The sequence below is a fragment of the Carassius auratus genome, unplaced genomic scaffold, assembly GCF_003368295.1.
Source record: "Carassius auratus strain Wakin unplaced genomic scaffold, ASM336829v1 scaf_tig00216055, whole genome shotgun sequence".
Lineage (NCBI taxonomy): Eukaryota > Metazoa > Chordata > Actinopteri > Cypriniformes > Cyprinidae > Carassius > Carassius auratus.
The window spans coordinates 184,558-202,934 of NW_020528386.1; the positions used below are offsets into that span (position 1 = coordinate 184,558).

Consider the following 18,377-nt stretch of genomic DNA (forward strand, 5'->3'; position numbering starts at 1 on the left):
AAACTGAGATTCAGTCAACGCAAATAACTGAAAAAGTGTAAATTCATAAAGCAAGATAATAAATTAATGAAGCAAAACAATAAATACACTCACATCCACAACAGGAGTGTCTGGTGGAGGTTCTCTTCTCTTTATTTCCTCTTTAAGTCTCTTTCCCTTTCTGAACAGCAGGGGGTGATGGCTTTCACCGAGCATCTGATTCCTGGTTAAATCAGAGTCAGTGAGTCTATGGCACTTTTCACACACTTTGTGTGATAAATTTCTTTTACTTTCATCATTTATTCATTATAGGCAGAAATATTTTTTTTCCATTCCAATTTGAGAACTAAAGTTTCGTTTAAAACAACACATAACTGTCTTAAATTGTCACATATATCATCTTTCAACAATAGTGCATGAAAACAAGTCAAAAAATTAATTCATTGTAGTTTTATGCATTTTTAATTAGTTTTTAATATTAATATTTTAATATATGTATTTCATATTTTTTTATAACCAACATTTAGTACCAAAATACCAAAAAAAAGCTAATAACTAGAAAGACAGCTAATTTAGATTAATTTATGAACTAAGTTACCCATTCTGGATTAGTTTTTATTTTATTTTAGAAATGCTCTATTTAATTTAGATGCTTGTTTGTTGTCTATTGCTAAAAATGAAGTGCAAGACTGCAGAAATCGCAGGCCTTACATGAAATGTTTAATAAAAAACTATAAAAATAAACCTTTAGCTTGAATTTCTGAGGATGATGATCAACATCTTTCCTGACAGTTTAAAGAAAATCATTTATTAAGAGCTTCAGGCCTTACAGTATTTAACACCCTCTTCATGGAAAGCTCTGTACGCGTGTTTGCGCCCAGTTAAATCCACATGAAATTTAAATGACATAACTTACCTGTGGTCCCAGTAGGCTTGTTTAAAGCTGTCATAATATGGGACGTCGAAGTCATCGGTCTCCCAGGTGCACTGATCATATGGCAAATCTCTCCACTTAATCAGGTAGTGCACATCTCCATCCTTATCAAAACTTCAACATACACAACTGTCTTAAGGCATATAATTATACAATAATTTCCTGCATGAAAAGCATAATTTCTGAAGTACAGCATAAGCAGTAACTGTGGCCCATGTACCTGTGGTTGAGGATCCGATGAATGATCATCCACTCCGGTTTTATGCCGTAACGGTAAAATCGTTCCTCCATCGCTGCATACTGAGGGTCTTTGCTCCTCCTCTTCTCATTGTTAAGCTCCTCCTCCCCAGAGCCGTAGTCGTATGGTGGCGGTTCATCCATGTCGTTCTTACGCTGGTAGTTACGGTACATTACCGTGTGATATAGCTCCAACTGCATCAAGGGAAAGAACCGAAGCTTAAGCAGAGATGCAGGAACAAGCCAAAAGAGCATGCATGATTTAAGTCATGTCTCTGCTGAGGAAATGTGGGAGTCCCACCTGTAGTTCGCTGACCCAGGAGCAGTGCCAGTAGGACAGCCCAGCCCATTTCACAAACAGCTGCCTCTCTGGACGACCCTTTAGTGGCATTTTAGCCAAACCGTCCACCTTCTCTCCATCTTGCCCAAGAGGAACCTCGGGTGGTAGAGGAGGATCGCCCCACACCCAGTGCAGAATCTTCTGGACTTTCCCTTTTAGTGGTGGACACTAGGGGAAATATGGATGATAGATGATGAACAGTGCTCAACAGTGCACAATGTTCAAAACAATATGCCTTTACTTGTGCTTTTACAGTTTGATTTGAGACTTATAATACTTTTCTTTTTAAAATGTCATGAAAATGTTTAGTTCAACTATAATTGTCCTTGTTTTTGTGAAGCTGTACTAACAGACCTTAATAAAACCATCGTGCTCAGTAAGATGTTTTATATGTGTGTGTGTGTGTGTTTGAGGGAGAAATTAATATCTTTATACAAAAATGATATGCATTAAATTGATCAAAATTGTATATTCATCAAAGAAAACAATTCAATTCATCAAAGAATCCTGATAAAAATTATCGTGCATGATGAATTATCATGAAACACATTCAGCAGCACAATTGTTTTCAGTATTGATAATAATAAAATTAAATCTTAAGCACTAAAACAGCATATTAGAATGATTTCTAAAGAATCATGTGACACTGAAGACTGGACTAATGATGCTGAAAATTCAGCTTCGCCATCCCAGGAATAAATTACACTTAAAAATATATTCAAATAAAAAACGGTTATTTTAAATTGTAATAATATTTCACAATATTACTTTTTAAGGGTCTCTTGAGAATGATTTTAACTGAACGGATCTCACCATGCATCGCGGACACAGCCATTCTCCGTTGGGAATTTCAGGAAGCGGTGGGTTGAGACAGTGGATGTGGTAGGAGGAAGGGCAGGTGTCACAGCACAGCAGCTCTCCTCCATCCTTACACACTCTGCAGAACTCCATGTGGTCATCTTCCTCCTCACCAGCAACCTCATCCTCTTCCTCCTCATCATCTTTGGCCTCCCATTGAATGCCTTCTTTTTCCTGAGAGATGAGGCAGTAAACTGTCAATATGAATAGCACAGCTTCTGTACTAGAATGTATTTCTTTGCATGTGAACGCTTGTTGTGAAGCAGAGAGGGATTTCCTCACACAGTGGGGGCAGCTCCATTTGCCCTCAGGGGCTTTCTCCAGTTCTGGATCAAGACACACCAGGTGATATGCTCTGGGACAGGTGTCACATAGAATGATCTCTCCTCCCTGCTGACAAACCTCACAGTAGTCTTGATGGTCTGTCTCGTAGCCGTCTCCATCCTCTCCTGCTTTAACAATAGAGTTCTAAGTGAAACCTGAATACCAGTAATTTATGGAGCAGAAGTACTGTGCAATTTCAATACATTGTATTTCACAATTTTAACAATAATATTTCAATGTAATTAAACTTTGTATACATATATAGGTAGTGTATTTAACAACAACAACAATAAATTCACTTTTTCTTTTTTTCTGTCCTTTGCGGGTCGACTTCTTCTTGGGTGCCGCTGAAGTATCTGAGCGTACAGAGGCGCTGTGAATGCTGATGTCATCAAAGTCTGAAAAGTCATCCAGGAAATCCTCCTCACTCTGAGAAATAAGGCATTAAAACAGTTAAACCATTCCCTAAAATTAGGTCATACTCCTCAAACTGGCAGTTTATGCAAAAGGGACAAGTCTTCATCACGGAAAACAACTTCAGAAAGAACCTAATAAAACTGGGAGGAACCAGAACACTTGGGCAGAACATCTATACAGATGATCCATGAATTGTTCTGGGAGGTGGAAAAGCTAAACAATTCTTCAGTTCTCTCTCAGTTGAATAGCTAAGGGGAATCTTTCCATGTGATACAGGTTAAGCCCTAGAAAGATTTCAGCGAAAGCACATTCTCACCGAAGAGCCTTTTTTCCTTTTTCCACCCTGGCCTGCTTTCGATTTGGATTTCTTCGGTTTCCCTTTCTTTTTTGTTTCTTTCACTGGCTTGCTTTTTTTTTTAGCGCCAGGCCCTGCAATGCAGTCCAGATGACATAAACAAAACAGAAACTTTTTTTTGAGATCTGAGAACAATAATGCATTCTTCAGACATACGTTTTGTTTAGCTTTTTTTTTTTTTTTTACACATATGCGCACTTAATAGTTTGATGTTAAAATACTTTACATAATATTCAGGGTCAACTATAAATAAGGTATTCATAGGATAAAATTACACAGTTCACTTTTAAGTTTCTAAGTAACACTAAAGCAATCGTGTGAGTGAAAAACCAAACACATTTAAATTAAAAATTGCAGACAGCCAATCATTAATCATATTACATATGTAAACAACACTAACTGCTTTGGAAATCTGATCCTAGATATAAACCTCTATATAACCAACAAAAAGACTATCCAATTACCCTTTCCCTCTTTGGTTTTGGCTTTTTTGATTGGCCCAGATGGTGAGATCTGTTGGATACTTCTAATACAGATGGGCGGAGCCACATTGACAGTTTCCACGGCAGCGGCCACGGCAGCCGCTACAGCAGTTGCAGAGGTGCCTTTGAAAGGGTTGTTCGCGCTGAACTCTCTCCATTTCGCTCCGAGCACCGTCATCATTTTTGACATGGGGATCTTGGGGTTCTTCTTGGCAATGAGGGGCCTGTCCACAAAAAAAAAATAGCAAAGAAAAAAAAAACTATTGTTAGACAATTCAACTGAAATTTGTGTGGCAAATTTTATAAGAGGCCGTGCATTATTGGTGATTTTACCTCAAGTACTGGATGTTCTCAGGCATGATGAATCAGAAATCGGAAGTATATACTAAAAGAGTGTCTATCAAATTAAATATTATGCTGGTTACAGTAGACATGCATGGTGTGGGTCTGACAGTACATCTTGTTTCAATGCCTATTATTAGAAAACCTGTCATCATAATGGCATTACTTCATACAGGCATTAGCATTTGCCAGAAGGAATATTTTAAAATAGGTTTTGGCATTAGAATGTCGTCCATGCAGAAGGAAAACTGCAATCCTACCTAAGAAACTGGCTGAAGGCTTTGTAGTTGGTGATGGTTTTATAGTCGTCCTCTGAGAAGGCATACTGCACATCTTCGAGACCCCACTCTTGCATCAGCTGACTGGATGACTTTGGTTCCTGGTGTCACATGATAAACTGTTATCCATTTATTCTCATGGCAAATAGAGCACAATAGAGCATTTCTAAGTGAGAACCTTCATGTTTCCATCATCATCATCGTCGTCGTCTTCATCATCGTCTTTCTTTCGCTGTTTAGTTTTCCTCTCCTTCTTCTCTTTGGGCTTCTTCTTTTTCTTCTTCAGGGTGCTGTAGGTGCTACTCTCACTTCCTGACCTGTGACCATGATCCTCTCTGTCTGACATGTCATCTAGCCCACTAGGAAGCCCCTGTGAGTACAGGTGGAGACATTACAGGAAAAGAGGAGGAAAACTTAAATGAAAATAAATGGGAGAAATTGTAATGCTCAATATGGCAGCTGTAGGAATGATAGTTAAGCCTTTCAGAAAAGAGCCAATCTGATTTTTGGTGGAATATGGACATACACATTAGCTGGACCCAACTACAACATACATTTCAGTTTTTAGTGTGATTTTAGCATTATTTGATTTGATTTTTGATAGATTTTTGATTTGAAATTATTTATGATACCACTATTGTCAGATTACTGCTGATTTGATGTTATTGAAACTTTATCTTAACAAGCAGTTTTTCTAATTTTCCCGACCTGTGACCATGTGTTTCACATTTTTAATCATAATAATAACCAAAACCGATGTTACATAATACAATTTATTTATATAGCAAAGCATCTGTCAATCGAGCTAAAACCAAGATTGCGATACAGCTTAGTACGCTTAGCGAACCACAGAATAGTGCATCTGAAGTCTGATGCACTGCATGTTTCACAGAAAATCGTGCCTCTGCAAAAAAAAATATGACTTTAGTACTTGTACGAGGCATTAAACGGAGATCCTTCTAATTGGTAAAGACCCCGCATCCACAGACTTTGATAAGAAACAGGCTTGTACTATGACGTAACTATTGATAAACGTTAAATCAACTCCACATTTTCAGTAGAGGAAAAAAACAGATCATTATGCCACTATTATTAGTAACATCTGGAAGCAGAGAAACCAGTAAAATGATCATACTGCTAAGGAACACGCGTTTCAGTGAGTGATATAACTGTGTGTGTGTGTGTGCTTGGAGAAAGCCTGTTGCTGTGCTGCAGCTGTGCACTGGCTGGCAGACGTCTCCCCGGCGCAGGGCCGGCCGGCACTGCCGCAGAGCACACAAGCTCCACCAGCAGCCGTTCTGAGTTGCCATGGAAACCTAACTGTGCAGTGTTGGGAGTGGGGTGGGGGGGTGTAATGAGAGCTCTCTCACTGCAGCAGCCAATGGAACAGCGCCATCCAATCAGATGCGTTTGCATAACGAGCTTGTTATGAAGAGTCCCCATGGTTGCAGTGCCTGTGTTATTGGGCCCGTCTAGACAAATCTCAATCACGTACATGGGGGAGGGAGAAAGTGAGAGAGGAAGGAGAGAGAGAGAGAGAGAAAAAGGAGGGGTGCTCATGCAAAAGGCAAAGACTAGAACCACTAAAGAGCTTAACAGCTGGAGCTAAAAGGTCTCCCAAAATCCAAGCCACAGTTTTCTGACAATGTACAAAAAATTTCAATGTACATAATGTGTCACAAAGAGGTATTCAGGATGACACCATCCTGCAGTTCTTCCCTATAGAAAATGTAGTATTTAAAGGGGGCATTTGTCTAAAATTCAAAAAATTCTGTCATCATTTACTCACCTTCATGTTGTCTGAAACCTGTTTGAGTTTCTTCAGTGGAACATGAAAAAGAAATTATCGACTTTTCAGAAATAATATTTAATTGGTTCTTTTGTCTTGTGACTATTCACAACACATTTAAATGTTAAATCTAATTGAATGCTAATTAGTTTTGTGACCTAAGGTGGATGGGAAGACTTTCAACAAATTATTACAATTTCAGGATTTTCCACACGCTTAGTTACTGTAATGCTTTACCAGTTGGAAAATAGCAAATGAGTTAAATGAATAAAATAAATAAAGAGTTTATTAATTAATCTGTATTATTTTCCTTGAAAAATATCTAAACATAAAACAACATATTTTCAGAGTAATAACTTATTATAAGTAATATCTTAGTAATTAGCAATATTACATAATTAATGTCATATTATGCATGTTTTAACAGAAAATATCTTCAATTGAGTATCTAAAAATTAAGCTTTTTATCATGCCTTTTGTTAATTAAGATCACCTTAGTTATTGTTAGTTAATGCATTAACTAACAATGCATTTGTAACTATGATTAATAAATGCTTTAGAAGTATTTCTATTGTTAATTTAACAGAACTTAATTTAAAATGTTACCTTTTTTCTTCTAAATCTAAAACTAACCAAATTTATTCATGTTTATGCTTCTACTATTAACATTTCAATATATTTTGACTGACATTTCTAGAAAACATTACAACTTTATAAAATTTTACATTTTAAGAGTTTTTTTTCTTTCTTTTTTGCAGTGTAAATCTATGATACTTCTTTTGTCATGTTTGGAGCTTATAACAGCCCCGGTTAACTCATTCACTTTTTTGTAGTATGGAGTAGAAAAAAGCAGTGTGAACACTCTGTTGGTCATTTGGGTTTGGAAGGACATAAGAGTAAGAAAATGATGAAAGTATGCCTTTAAATACTGCATTTTCTGTGGAAAAAGAACTGCATTATAGTGTCAGACATCTTTGGGATCTTCTTCCCCAAAAACATCCTCATCTTCAACACACCAGACAGGGAAAAAATGCTCTTCCGCACAACTGAAATGTCACTTATCATTGTTTACATCTGACAAAGCATCAATTCTCACTCTCCCGTTACTATCCCCAGACTCTCCACAGTCTATCAGGCTCCGGCGCAGGTGGCCGGCTTTGGCGAGCTGAGCTGTTAGACTTGCGGACAGCAGAAGGGCAGGCAGCGTTTTGACCTGCATTGATTTGAGCCTGTGTCTGACACGGCACTGCAGGGCGAGCATGACTGACGCCAAACAGGGCTCTTAGCTGCTGAGGGGAGACCTCTCTGCCCTCTCCACGGCACATTTACCACTGCTGAGAAGAAGGGAGGGTTGAGAGAAAGACTGAATCTGTCCAAGGAGGCAGATAAAGCGAGGGAGGACTAGGGAGGAGAAAAAAGAGGAATCCCTCTCATTATCTCAATGGTAAATACAGTCAGCTGGGGGGACGGTGACTGACTGACCTGTCAAATGTTTTATCTCTCGCCAAGGCGCAGAGAACGATAGCTTACTAGAAAAATGTTAAATAATACATCAAAATACACAGGTCAGGCAAGGTTTTTCATACTGATCATTCAACCTGAACTTTCATATGAGTGCTGTGATGTAATGTAGGCTGAAGGAAGATCAGGTCGCTACTTCTTGTATGAATGGTATTTTTGTATTTTTTTAATAGGACAGTCCCTGTTTTCTGTGGAGCACAGAAGAAGGTATTATAAAACATGCATTTATTAAAAATTAAGTGTTTTTTATTCATGCAATGAAAATCAATGGTGTTTATTGTTGTTTGGACCCCACGTATGGACAGTTGTACAACATTGTAAGTTTCAACCATGATAAGTTGAGCGAAAAAGTAGTTTTAGACCATTCTGAACTGAACTGAACTTAACCTACCCAGGTTTTCACATCGGAAATGTGGTCACCTCACGGGTGACACATTTACAGTAACTGATCAAGACACTCAAAAACCAAAACCTCTAGGATGCTATAAATACTAGAAATGCTGATTTAGCCAAATAACATGACGATAACTTGCATTCTGGTGATGTCATAACAACATCTGTTTCATCCATGCTTCAGTCAGTTAGATGGCAAATAAAACGTTACCTCCTTTTTCTTCTTTTTCTTAACTTTGGGCTCCTTCCCCTCCATCATCTTGCTGGGTTTCTTCTTCTTATGCTGTTTAACCGAATCATCCTCAGAGAAAAACCTCTCTAAGGGTGACAGGGGGACACTCCTCCGACGTACACCATCCTCATCCTCATCTGAGAAAAAACACAAGAGGTTCACACATATGAGATTCATGCATGCGTCACATCACCCTTATCTATTTAGCTGTCTGTCTGTCTGTGAAGGGTTTGCCTGTAAAGTGGAGGCTCCTACACTCCATTAGAGTAAAAGCTACAATTTTCTGAAAGGGGAGCGAAAGGAGAGGGGTGAGGTCTCTGCCACCTACTGAACTGTGAATCTCTCACTGTAAACAAAAAACTGCTGTCTGGCAGCACATATTCACTGTAGCACTTCAATGATGCCATGCTGTCAAAAAGCAGAAAAAAAAAGACATCAGGAAAGCATCGTCTGCAACCGGAGCACTACAGTGCAACTCCTGCCGCCTGTCTATAGTCAGCTCAGACGGTGGGCCATGAAATATGCAGTGCGCGTTGTTGAGTCAATCGGCTAAAGCCTTGTCCCGCAGCCCACCACGCCCCGTGGGAGCTGCCGGATGAGGGGTTTTCCCAGCCTCTTGGATGCTATCCTCGAAATCCACTTAACCTTCATTTAGCTGCCACTGTTTGAGGACTTCAGCTCCGGTGAGAGCAGCCCCTGCCTATAGGGCATTTTGGGTATTTACTCATGTAAAATACAGAGCTTCCCGTCTCTCTGTCAGCCGCTGGGTGGGTTTTTCTTATTTCAATCTTCTGCCGCACATAAACAGAGCAGTTGCCTGTGAGATGACGGATATTTAGGGCAGTGCGTCTGCAATGCATCTCACAGGGAGGCTCTTTCATGTCGGCAGAATATGTCTGCTGCCTGCCAGGCGCATCAAGCACACATCTCGTCTTCATTCATGTCTCACTTACAGTCGTGGTGATGCAACACAGCACTCTTGAAGCGAGGATATCTGGCAAAGATTTTACATTGTCAACTCACTTTTAAGCATTCTGGATTATGTCGTTGTGAAAATGCCTATTTTCATTCTCTATGTGCATACCAAGATGTTGGAGTACATATCTTTTTCAGTGTTAAGGCACGTTATCATATTTATTTGCACTCTGGTGAAGATGTATATTTTTTTATTCAATATATGCATACTAATCAGTTAAATTATATATATATTTTATTTATTTTTTTTCCAATGTTAAGACACTTTACAAAATTCCAATTGAATATGCAAAGAAAATAATGAATAATAAATCATCTGTAGCCTGATTTCCCCAAAACTGTAGCTTTATTCTTGCATCCCAGACAGTCACGTTTTGTGCCATGTTCCCGTGTAAACAGAGCCTCGGCCAGGAACCGCCAGGTGTTTAAAAGCTGTGCTGCTGGTAGCGGGCCTGAAAATGTCACGACTGCAGCCACACATTTGTGTGTCAGCTAAGCATGGACATTGGGGTAACTTTGACCTTGCAACAAGGGCTGGGTCAGTGCCGCACTCCATTAGAGATGGGATTCACGGCCGGTCTCGCTGTTAAGAAGAGGAACGTTTACAGGAAAACGCATTAGCTGTCTGACAGATTGCGTATGTTAATAGTGCCCCCACCGTTAATGTGATGAGACAGCATGGTTGGAACTCCCCCTCATTGAGACCTTCAAGTTTTATAGGCCGTATCTTTACTTTCTGAAGACTATATCCATTCTCTAAGTCCCAAGGCTCATTCACAAACCGTTGCTCTATTTTGCGATATAATGGCAAAAATTGCAAGTACACAAGCAAAGCAGTCTAAAATTAATGTCCTAATAACCTATAAAACAAGAACAAAGCCACTGCAATTGAGTTTAGATGCTATAATCATTTTATTCCAGCATGCATATTCTACACTGAAGAAATTTGTTGGTAAAATTAGCAAGTTGTGACACACACTCTGGAGTCTGATGCAGAGACTGATGACACATAGACATAAGTGTGTGATGCAACAATGATTTACAGGCATGCACAAACTCTAGCAAAGAGAAAGGGGTGTCAGCTTTCACAGTGCAGCTTCCAAAAATAGCCCCCACCAAACAAAGCTATGAACAGCTCATGATGATCTTTCAGCTTCAAAGATTATGACTATGTAAAAGAAAACCAGACTTTGAATGGAGGAAATAAAGAAGAGGGGAAAAAGCACTTATATGGCTTTGGATCAGCTTCACCCTAATGCATCCTAAGAACAACATAAACCTATGAAAGGGAAATGAAACGGCACTAATAAGAACGGGGCAGAACCTTTTTCTTTATGAGAAATATATATATATATATATCATTATTTACTCACCCTCACATCATTCAGAACTTGAATAGATTACTGTCTTCTGCAGAGCAACATTTTGAAAAATATTTTTATTCAATGAGGTCCAAAACAACATTTTCATTCCATGGGCAAAAAAGTCTGAGACATTTCTCAAAATATATATTTTTTTTTTGTGATCCACAGACAAATAAAAAGTTGTACAGGTTTCAAACAATGTGAGATTGAGTAAATAACAGAATTAAATCCATGGGTCAATTATCCATTGAATATGCTATGAATTTTGAGATTGCAAATATTTGGAACTGTGGGGAAAATCAATCTGGAGTCTTTCTGGAACCGCTCCATCCTTTGTTCCTGATGTGGCACACAAGTAATGTGGAGTGTGGACTAAAGTTGCAACAATTTAAAACTAACTGATTAAAATGTGCATATCTTAACAGAAGCGATGCACATCCATTAACCAAATCTGATTGAGGTGAAATAACATTAAAAACCATGCAATTATTGCGCTCGCCAAAGAATTCTTTACCATGTTTATTCTCTTAGCATTTGTATAAATCATCTGTTTGTCTGTTTATATCTGCGGTTAGAGCATGCTCACTTCATTGCTCCTGGCTGGGGGAGCAGTCATGTGTTATGCAGTGTTTGGATCCGGCAGTGAACAGTCCTGATTGCAAATCTCACTTCGCTGGCCTACAATACGAACTGCAATTCCAATGTACATCCTATTGCATGTTAGATTCACAATAATGAATTATATGCTTTATCGTTCTTAGCAGAGAAGCTAGAGATTAACTGGATTGATTGTATGGAAATTATTACGAGGTGGCTCGCAATTAAAAAACTCAACAGCTCATTTCACATATTAAAAATAGGCTACATTTATATTTATTAATCTCACTAAGACATTCATCAGCCATCTCATTATAATTTCAGTAAAGAAATCAGTGAAGGTGTTCTGGCCTGCAATGAAAGCAATCAGTGAATGGGACTAAACAGCAACCCAAAATCCTGGCCAGTCCTGCACTGCATAGATTTCTCATTTTTAGCACATGCGGGGGCTTACTGTCTACATGGAAAGAGCACGCTGGCTCATGAATTATTTCCCAATTATTAATTCTTCTGCATATTGCATACCATTTCAAACCATTTGCAGCCCACAGCAGCGTTCACCTCATCCAGATAAACGCCTCGTAAAAAAAAGAAGGTAAATACGCAATTGGGGTGCAAATGAGATACTCATGCTCAGGTCGGTCATGTGATTCATTCACGACTAATTCAGAGGCAGCCTAGATCCAGCAAGAAACTATAAATGTATTGATTTTATTGAATTGAGGGCCGTGAATGTATAAAAGGCATGTAGGCAGAACAAAGTCTAAACTGCACAGCTTCTCCATTACACCACTGAGAACCCTGCTCTCACAGCCAATGGCTTTTGAAATTAATCTGTCATATTAAAAAAAAAAGGGAAAATTAGATGCACGCCCCTTCACCAACACAGGAAGCATAAACAGAGTGAAACCATATAAGAATACAGTAGCCACCAGAAGCATAGTAACTGTGTTCAATCTGCCTGAGAAAGATATATTCAGCCTCAACATTAATTGCCATTTTTCATCAACTATTTTCTGTAAAGCAGCTGTCGCACAAAATAAGTTTCATACATTCATTTAAAATACACAAAGGCCCCTCTTTTGCCTAACACATGAGGGAAAAATTGACTGTGACAGAAAACAAATGATAAAATTGTAAACCTGCTAATCTACAATCACACACAAAATAAATAAAATTGCAATATAAATAATCAAAAGTAAAATAAAAATTACAAAATCTCATTTCATTTACAGACAAATACATTTTTGGGCTACTATAACAGTAAATATTTTTGAATTGACATTTTAAGTAAAAGGTATTCATATAATTGTATTTTAATTAACTTGTGATTGAAATCTACAGATTCAAGACAATTTTAACTATCAATTTCAGTATATTTTACAATGACAAACAGATTAATAATAAATCAAATATGTTTGTATATTAACATTTTACAATTTGATGACCTATAACATCGTAACTGTAATTTGTATAGTGAAGTTCTGACAGTCAGTTTCTACTGTAAGAAACTAAGAGGCTTTCTTGGCTAAAGTGTGGCCCCCTCAAACAGACCACAGAGGCAGTGGATCATTGTAGCTGATGTTTTCCTGTCACACGTGGCTCTATCAAGCACATACACTACTTTTACAAGACACTGTGACCAGAGAGTAGCACTATCACCATCAGCTCTTAATACCCCTCAGAGAAATGCCATAACACCTTTTTGGGAAACTGAAAATTTGTTTAGATCAGTTCTAAACCATGCATAAATCCCGACAGCTCTATTTTACATACTATTGTTACAAAGAGACTGCAGCATTGTCATGCACCAGACTTTATATTAAAATAATCCATAAGGTTTAGAAATCATTGTGCACAGTGGGTGCAATATCAGAGCAGCCCGACTGGAAGAAAAAAAAAAGAGAAAAAAAAAGACAGTGGGTGCATGCATAACTCATTTATATGCAAAGAAAAAAAAAAATGCGCCTGTAAAAACAAACAACCGGATGATGGAATATGAACAGAGAACGGTTTTATCTCAAAGAGAATCACAGACAGATGGTCTGCTCTTTAGTCGCGCTTTAGTGACTCAAATACAGTCGGACAGTGCGCCGTTATTTTTGGACGAGCAGTGTCCGGTTTAAGAACAGAAGCTACTGAGACTATAATAAATCGCACGCGCGTCAAGCTCCTTTTCCTCCGCATTCAACTAGGCGTAGCAGCGCAGTTGTGAAGGGCAGAACTCTCCCTCCCCTGTGACTCTTTACCCCCTCACCTGGCACGTCGTCCTCAAAATCCATATCGTCTTGCCCCTCATCTTCATTGCTTAGCGATCCGGGCATCTTTACCGCATAACAAGAAAATCACATTCGAGAAGCAGGAATAAAGTCCAGAAACTTAACCCTCTGAATGCCCAGATTTTCAGCTTCAGAGGAGACGTCCACTGAAGGTGAGGCTAATTTTCTTTTAATATGCTCTCAATAAAATAAAAGATGGCTGCCCTGTTTAAAAAAAAAAAACGTTTCTCCCTCTTCTCTCTATCCAAATCCTCCAGTCTGAAAATAAGAAAGAGACAAAAATGGAACACACATGCCCAGATTGTGACGTCTGGTCGGTTGCCATGGCAATCCATCCCATAGTTTTCCGACACAACTAGTTAGTGCTCCTCGCCTGGTCACCGGCTTAACTAGTAGTGAGAGCAGCGGCGGTCTCGCGCTGGCGTTGCCCTTTTCCCGCTGAAGTTCGAGGAATGTGAGGTTCTTCAGGGAGAAAGTTCCCTCACAGTCCCTTTCTGTCAGACGAGGGAAATGCATAAAAGGAGCAGGATTTTTTTTTTTTTTCATGAAAATATATATACATATATCAATTTAGATCGGATAAATTATATATCCGAGGTCACGGCTGAACGTACATCTTTGAAGACTGGGTTTAGAGATGTTTTAAAGGTAGAGTAAAAAAAAATAATAATTTACCCTCACCTAGTTCCAAAGCTGTTTTTATAGGGTCTATGTTCCAAACCTGTGCGGCGTGTGTCCCACGGAAGAAATAGCAGCAGTCTTCACTTAATCTTCTTGATATACACTGAAAGTAAATGGTGACAGATATTCTGCCTCATTTTGGGTGAACAAAAGCGTTACATATTAGGCCAGGATTCTTATTTAAACGAAATATGCTACTTTAGAAATTGGGTATAGTGCTGGAAACGTTTCTGCTGTAAATTTAATCTCTCCTCATTAAAAAAAAAAAAATCCAATCTAATTCTTTTCTCGTGACGCTTAACGTGATCAAAGCAGTCAAAGACATTTAAAATGATCTCCTGTACTCTTAAACCAACCCGGTTTTGCTGGTCTCCTGGTCTGGTCAAGTATGGTTCTGGAGACATTCAGCTGGTCCAAACAGATAAGCACTAGGAGACCAGCTAAATCCAGCCACCATTTAGAGCTGGTTTTAGATGCTCCAGCAGCATATCACCGATTAGATAAACTCTCTGAACCCTGTAAGTGCACAAACTTTGTTGCTATGGAAATTATTGGTCCTGTCTGACCGGTGATAGATGAATCCTTTATGCTTTAGTTGCTCTAAAAATAGAAAGAAATTGCACAATTATGAATCAAATGGATTTCTCTTTCCTCTCACAGCAAAAGACACAATGCTTCTAACATACTGAAATGAGCACACCAGAAACAAGGAAATGGACTTCTTTTGAAATTTTATTAAAATTTACAAAAGAGTGGGATGGATTTAATCTTCATCGTCCTCCTCCTCATCCTGGTTGATCTGGAAGTAGCGCAGTTCATAGCTCTCCTTGGTGTTCGCTACTACACGCAGCCAGTCACGCAGGTTGTTCTTCTTGAGGTACTTCTTGGTAAGATACTTCAGGTACCTGAAAACAACAAACGCTTAAGTTTGCCCCATATTGTTGAAACTGACATGACACAAGAGTTTAAACTGAGATGGTAATATGGTCATTAACATTGTAACCATATCTGAGATCAGTGGGGGCAAATACAGGGAATACTGCCAAGCTATAAAAAAGGTATGGGAAGGCTTCATATAAAATGTTTACATTTTGAAGTAATAAAACCAACTAATAATATAGATAGATTTAAGTAACTGCGTTGCACTCACAATTAGGCTTACTGGGTAAAATAAAAGACCCTAAAATTTTACCTTCTGTAACAATCACTATAGTTATTAAAAATCTTAATTGAATGAAAAATAAAGGCTCCAATTATAGGGTGTAAAATGAGTGCTAGTGAAATAGTGCTAGTGGTTCTAACAGCTTCTAAGGTCCTTACCAATTTGGCTTATCAGACAAGCTGTAGATGACATGCCACAACACTTTCTGAATAGAGTTTATGCAACATCACAAAACCAGTAACAGCTACTTGAATAGGTAATGCCTCTTAAAAGTCTTGCATGGGACTTCACATCAAATGTGGAGCAAGTCATTACACAAACATCACAGGAATGTGTAATAAATCCACTTTTTCAACAAGTCACATCTTCAGTAGATGAACTGGAAAAATACAAAATCATTTATAGGCCAAACAAACACCACATCAACTCTCAAAATGATTTGCTATGTCCAACAACCTAACAACTATAGAGATTACATGAAACTGAAAGCCACAGGATGGGTTGGAGAACATCCACTGAATGCAAACAGTGCACGCTCTTCTGTCTTAGCCGTGCTGTTTTAGTTCGAATCAAAGCATAAAAACATGTAGACTGACACAGAATAGCGTACACAGTTTGCATTCAGTGGATGTTCTCCAAAATGGCACCAAGGTGATGCAGAGAGAGACAGAGGAGTCATTATTTTTTGTTTTCTTCACTTACAAAAAGTACCCTTGTCGCTTCATACAATTCAGACTGAACCACTGATGGCAGATTGTTCTGGACCTTAACAGTGCAATTTACTTGACAGTCAATGGGTCAGTCACAATCCACCCAATTTTCAACCAAAATATCTTAAATTGTCTTACGAAGACCAACAAAGCTTCTCCGGGTCTGGAACGTGTTGGGGGTAAGTGATTAATGACTAAATTTTCATTTTGGGGTGGAGTAACCATTTAATACTACAATCTGTTCCAGTGAGCAGGAAGGCATTCAGCATCAAATGAAAGATTTTACTATATATAAATAGAAAATAAAACAATTTTGACAGTAAGATTTATATAGAGAGGAAACATCATAATGTTCATGGACAAATCTGTTCGATTTTGCTGACTAAATTTAAATACTAAAACTTTACGTCAACATGGCACAGAATTTCTCTAGGCAGCACTTATTGCACCTTTACAAATGAGTAAATGTCTTACATTACAATACAGCAGTTAATCAACAGCTAACATGCTATAAAGGAAGTGATGGGAATGGCACTATGCATAATGCAAGAAAAATAAGACCTCAAAAAATAAACTGCATTGGGAAATGATAATGGCAATAAACCGTATAAAGTGCACAATGTTTTGCTTTTCTGTTTTGTAAGGCATGTGCTAAATTTCTCAGTTCCATTATCTTTTCTTACTTTTAAATCACATTTTAATTTTAACTGATAGTGGCTGTCGCATTAAATTTTTTGCACAGCCCTATTAACCTAACTAAATATTCAATATTATAGCCACAGTAAAATAACAGCAATAAGCTAATAGTTAGCATCCCTCCGCAAGCATTTGGATCTCTAATCTAAGAATTACCTCTTAGAGAAGGGGACCTCAGATGACACTGTGATTTTGCTCTTGCTCCTTTCAATGGAGACCACGCCACCACCCAAGTTGCCAGATTTACCATTTACTTTGATGCGCTCCTGAAGGAACTGTTCCTGGATAGAGACACATGCAAACATGCCCATCAGATCATATAGAATAACCTTTTTTTTTTTTTTATAAGTTGCATATAAGTCTGCAAAAAAAATCATTACTCACATATTGAAGCAAGCAAAAAATACAGTTTTGCGTGTATAAAATTTTGAGAAAACACCCAAAATTGTCTGTTTGGGTCAGGTTAACCCGATTGGAGATTTCCAGTTTTGTGTGCTGTCCGCATCAGAGGATCAGTTTCTACTTACAAAGTTAGCAGCATCCATGATGCCATCCTCCACAGGATGGGTGCAGTCCAGGGTGAACTTCAGGACCTGCTTTTTCTTTTTCCCACCCTTGGTCACCAGCTTTTTCTGTAAGGCAAAAAAAGATACATATGGATTAAACCCGAAACTGTGTGTACATTAATTTAAGTGTATCATCTAAATTAATTAAAATAAATCTTCACTAAAAATATGTTTCTCCAATCATCAAAACGAGCTCTCGCAAATCTGGAATCTGACAGTGTGTGTGACAACGACCTACGTTTACACATATTTAAAAGCAATAAATAAATACATTTGAAAACGTTGGGGAAATTTGAAATTCAATCTAAAACGCAGCCATGTCGTTTTTAGCTTTGTGGTTTCGATTCTTTGATAGCAAGATTGATTTAAAAACAACATGACCCAAAATATGATTGGTCTTTATTTTCCATCTATAAAGCATTATCGCAAAACGCGCAGTATTTTTCTAGTTATTCTGCGTCGATTCTACGAGAAATGCTAACCAGCTAAACTGGTGGTTGCTACAACGTGGTTGCTCACGAGCAGGCCTCGCTCCAGACCTCCAGTAAACAAACGCTTTTAAAACCAACACTGATGCACATATCATTTCGTTAACCAGATTAATCAAAGTCTCCATGGTTCGGCTTTAATCTACACCAGTTTGTGCGCGCCTATAGAGACGTGACACATTGAATATGATCGTTTTTCAGGAACTTGCTCGTACTCACAATCGGAGCCATGGCCGACAGTTTGGCAGAAAGGGAGAGGGGAGGGCGCGCGTGCGCACTGAAAGCTCCCGTTATAATCTATTTCAGATGTAATCGATAGATCCGTTATGCGGAGATTGATTCGTACAATAACTGCATCATCGTAACCATTTCATTGTA

The 18,377-nt window shown here is 38.4% G+C and overlaps 2 protein-coding genes across 4 annotated transcripts in view; both read right to left on the reverse strand.

Annotated features, from left to right (window-relative positions):
* Window positions 1-14,633, reverse strand: part of LOC113096973 (chromodomain-helicase-DNA-binding protein 5) — a 30,200-nt gene extending 15,567 nt beyond the window's left edge. The window contains exons 1-13 of one of the 3 annotated variants that reach the window (XM_026262194.1): window positions 13,989-14,633; window positions 8,461-8,618; window positions 4,725-4,916; window positions 4,529-4,647; window positions 3,909-4,150; window positions 3,406-3,518; window positions 2,972-3,101; window positions 2,631-2,800; window positions 2,304-2,522; window positions 1,452-1,658; window positions 1,134-1,345; window positions 896-1,027; window positions 94-202 (exon numbers count right to left, since the gene is read on the reverse strand). In XM_026262194.1, coding sequence (XP_026117979.1) covers window positions 94-202; window positions 896-1,027; window positions 1,134-1,345; window positions 1,452-1,658; window positions 2,304-2,522; window positions 2,631-2,800; window positions 2,972-3,101; window positions 3,406-3,518; window positions 3,909-4,150; window positions 4,529-4,647; window positions 4,725-4,916; window positions 8,461-8,618; window positions 13,989-14,031 — 2,046 coding nt within the window. In that variant the 5' untranslated portion in view covers window positions 14,032-14,633. Of the gene's footprint in view, window positions 1-93; window positions 203-895; window positions 1,028-1,133; window positions 1,346-1,451; window positions 1,659-2,303; window positions 2,523-2,630; window positions 2,801-2,971; window positions 3,102-3,405; window positions 3,519-3,908; window positions 4,151-4,528; window positions 4,648-4,724; window positions 4,917-8,460; window positions 8,619-13,674 lie in introns of all 3 variants that reach the window. The other 2 variants (XM_026262192.1, XM_026262193.1) reach the window with 2 other exon arrangements.
* Window positions 14,634-15,091: 458 nt separating this feature from the next.
* Window positions 15,092-18,310, reverse strand: LOC113096974 (60S ribosomal protein L22). The gene is made up of 4 exons (XM_026262195.1): window positions 18,219-18,310; window positions 17,473-17,577; window positions 17,102-17,226; window positions 15,092-15,282 (listed from the first exon to the last, which is right to left on the reverse strand). The coding sequence occupies exons 1-4, from the start codon at window positions 18,228-18,230 to the stop codon at window positions 15,141-15,143; spliced, it is 384 nt and encodes a 127-aa protein (XP_026117980.1). The 5' UTR covers window positions 18,231-18,310; the 3' UTR covers window positions 15,092-15,140.
* Between the last annotated feature and the right edge of the window lie 67 nt (window positions 18,311-18,377).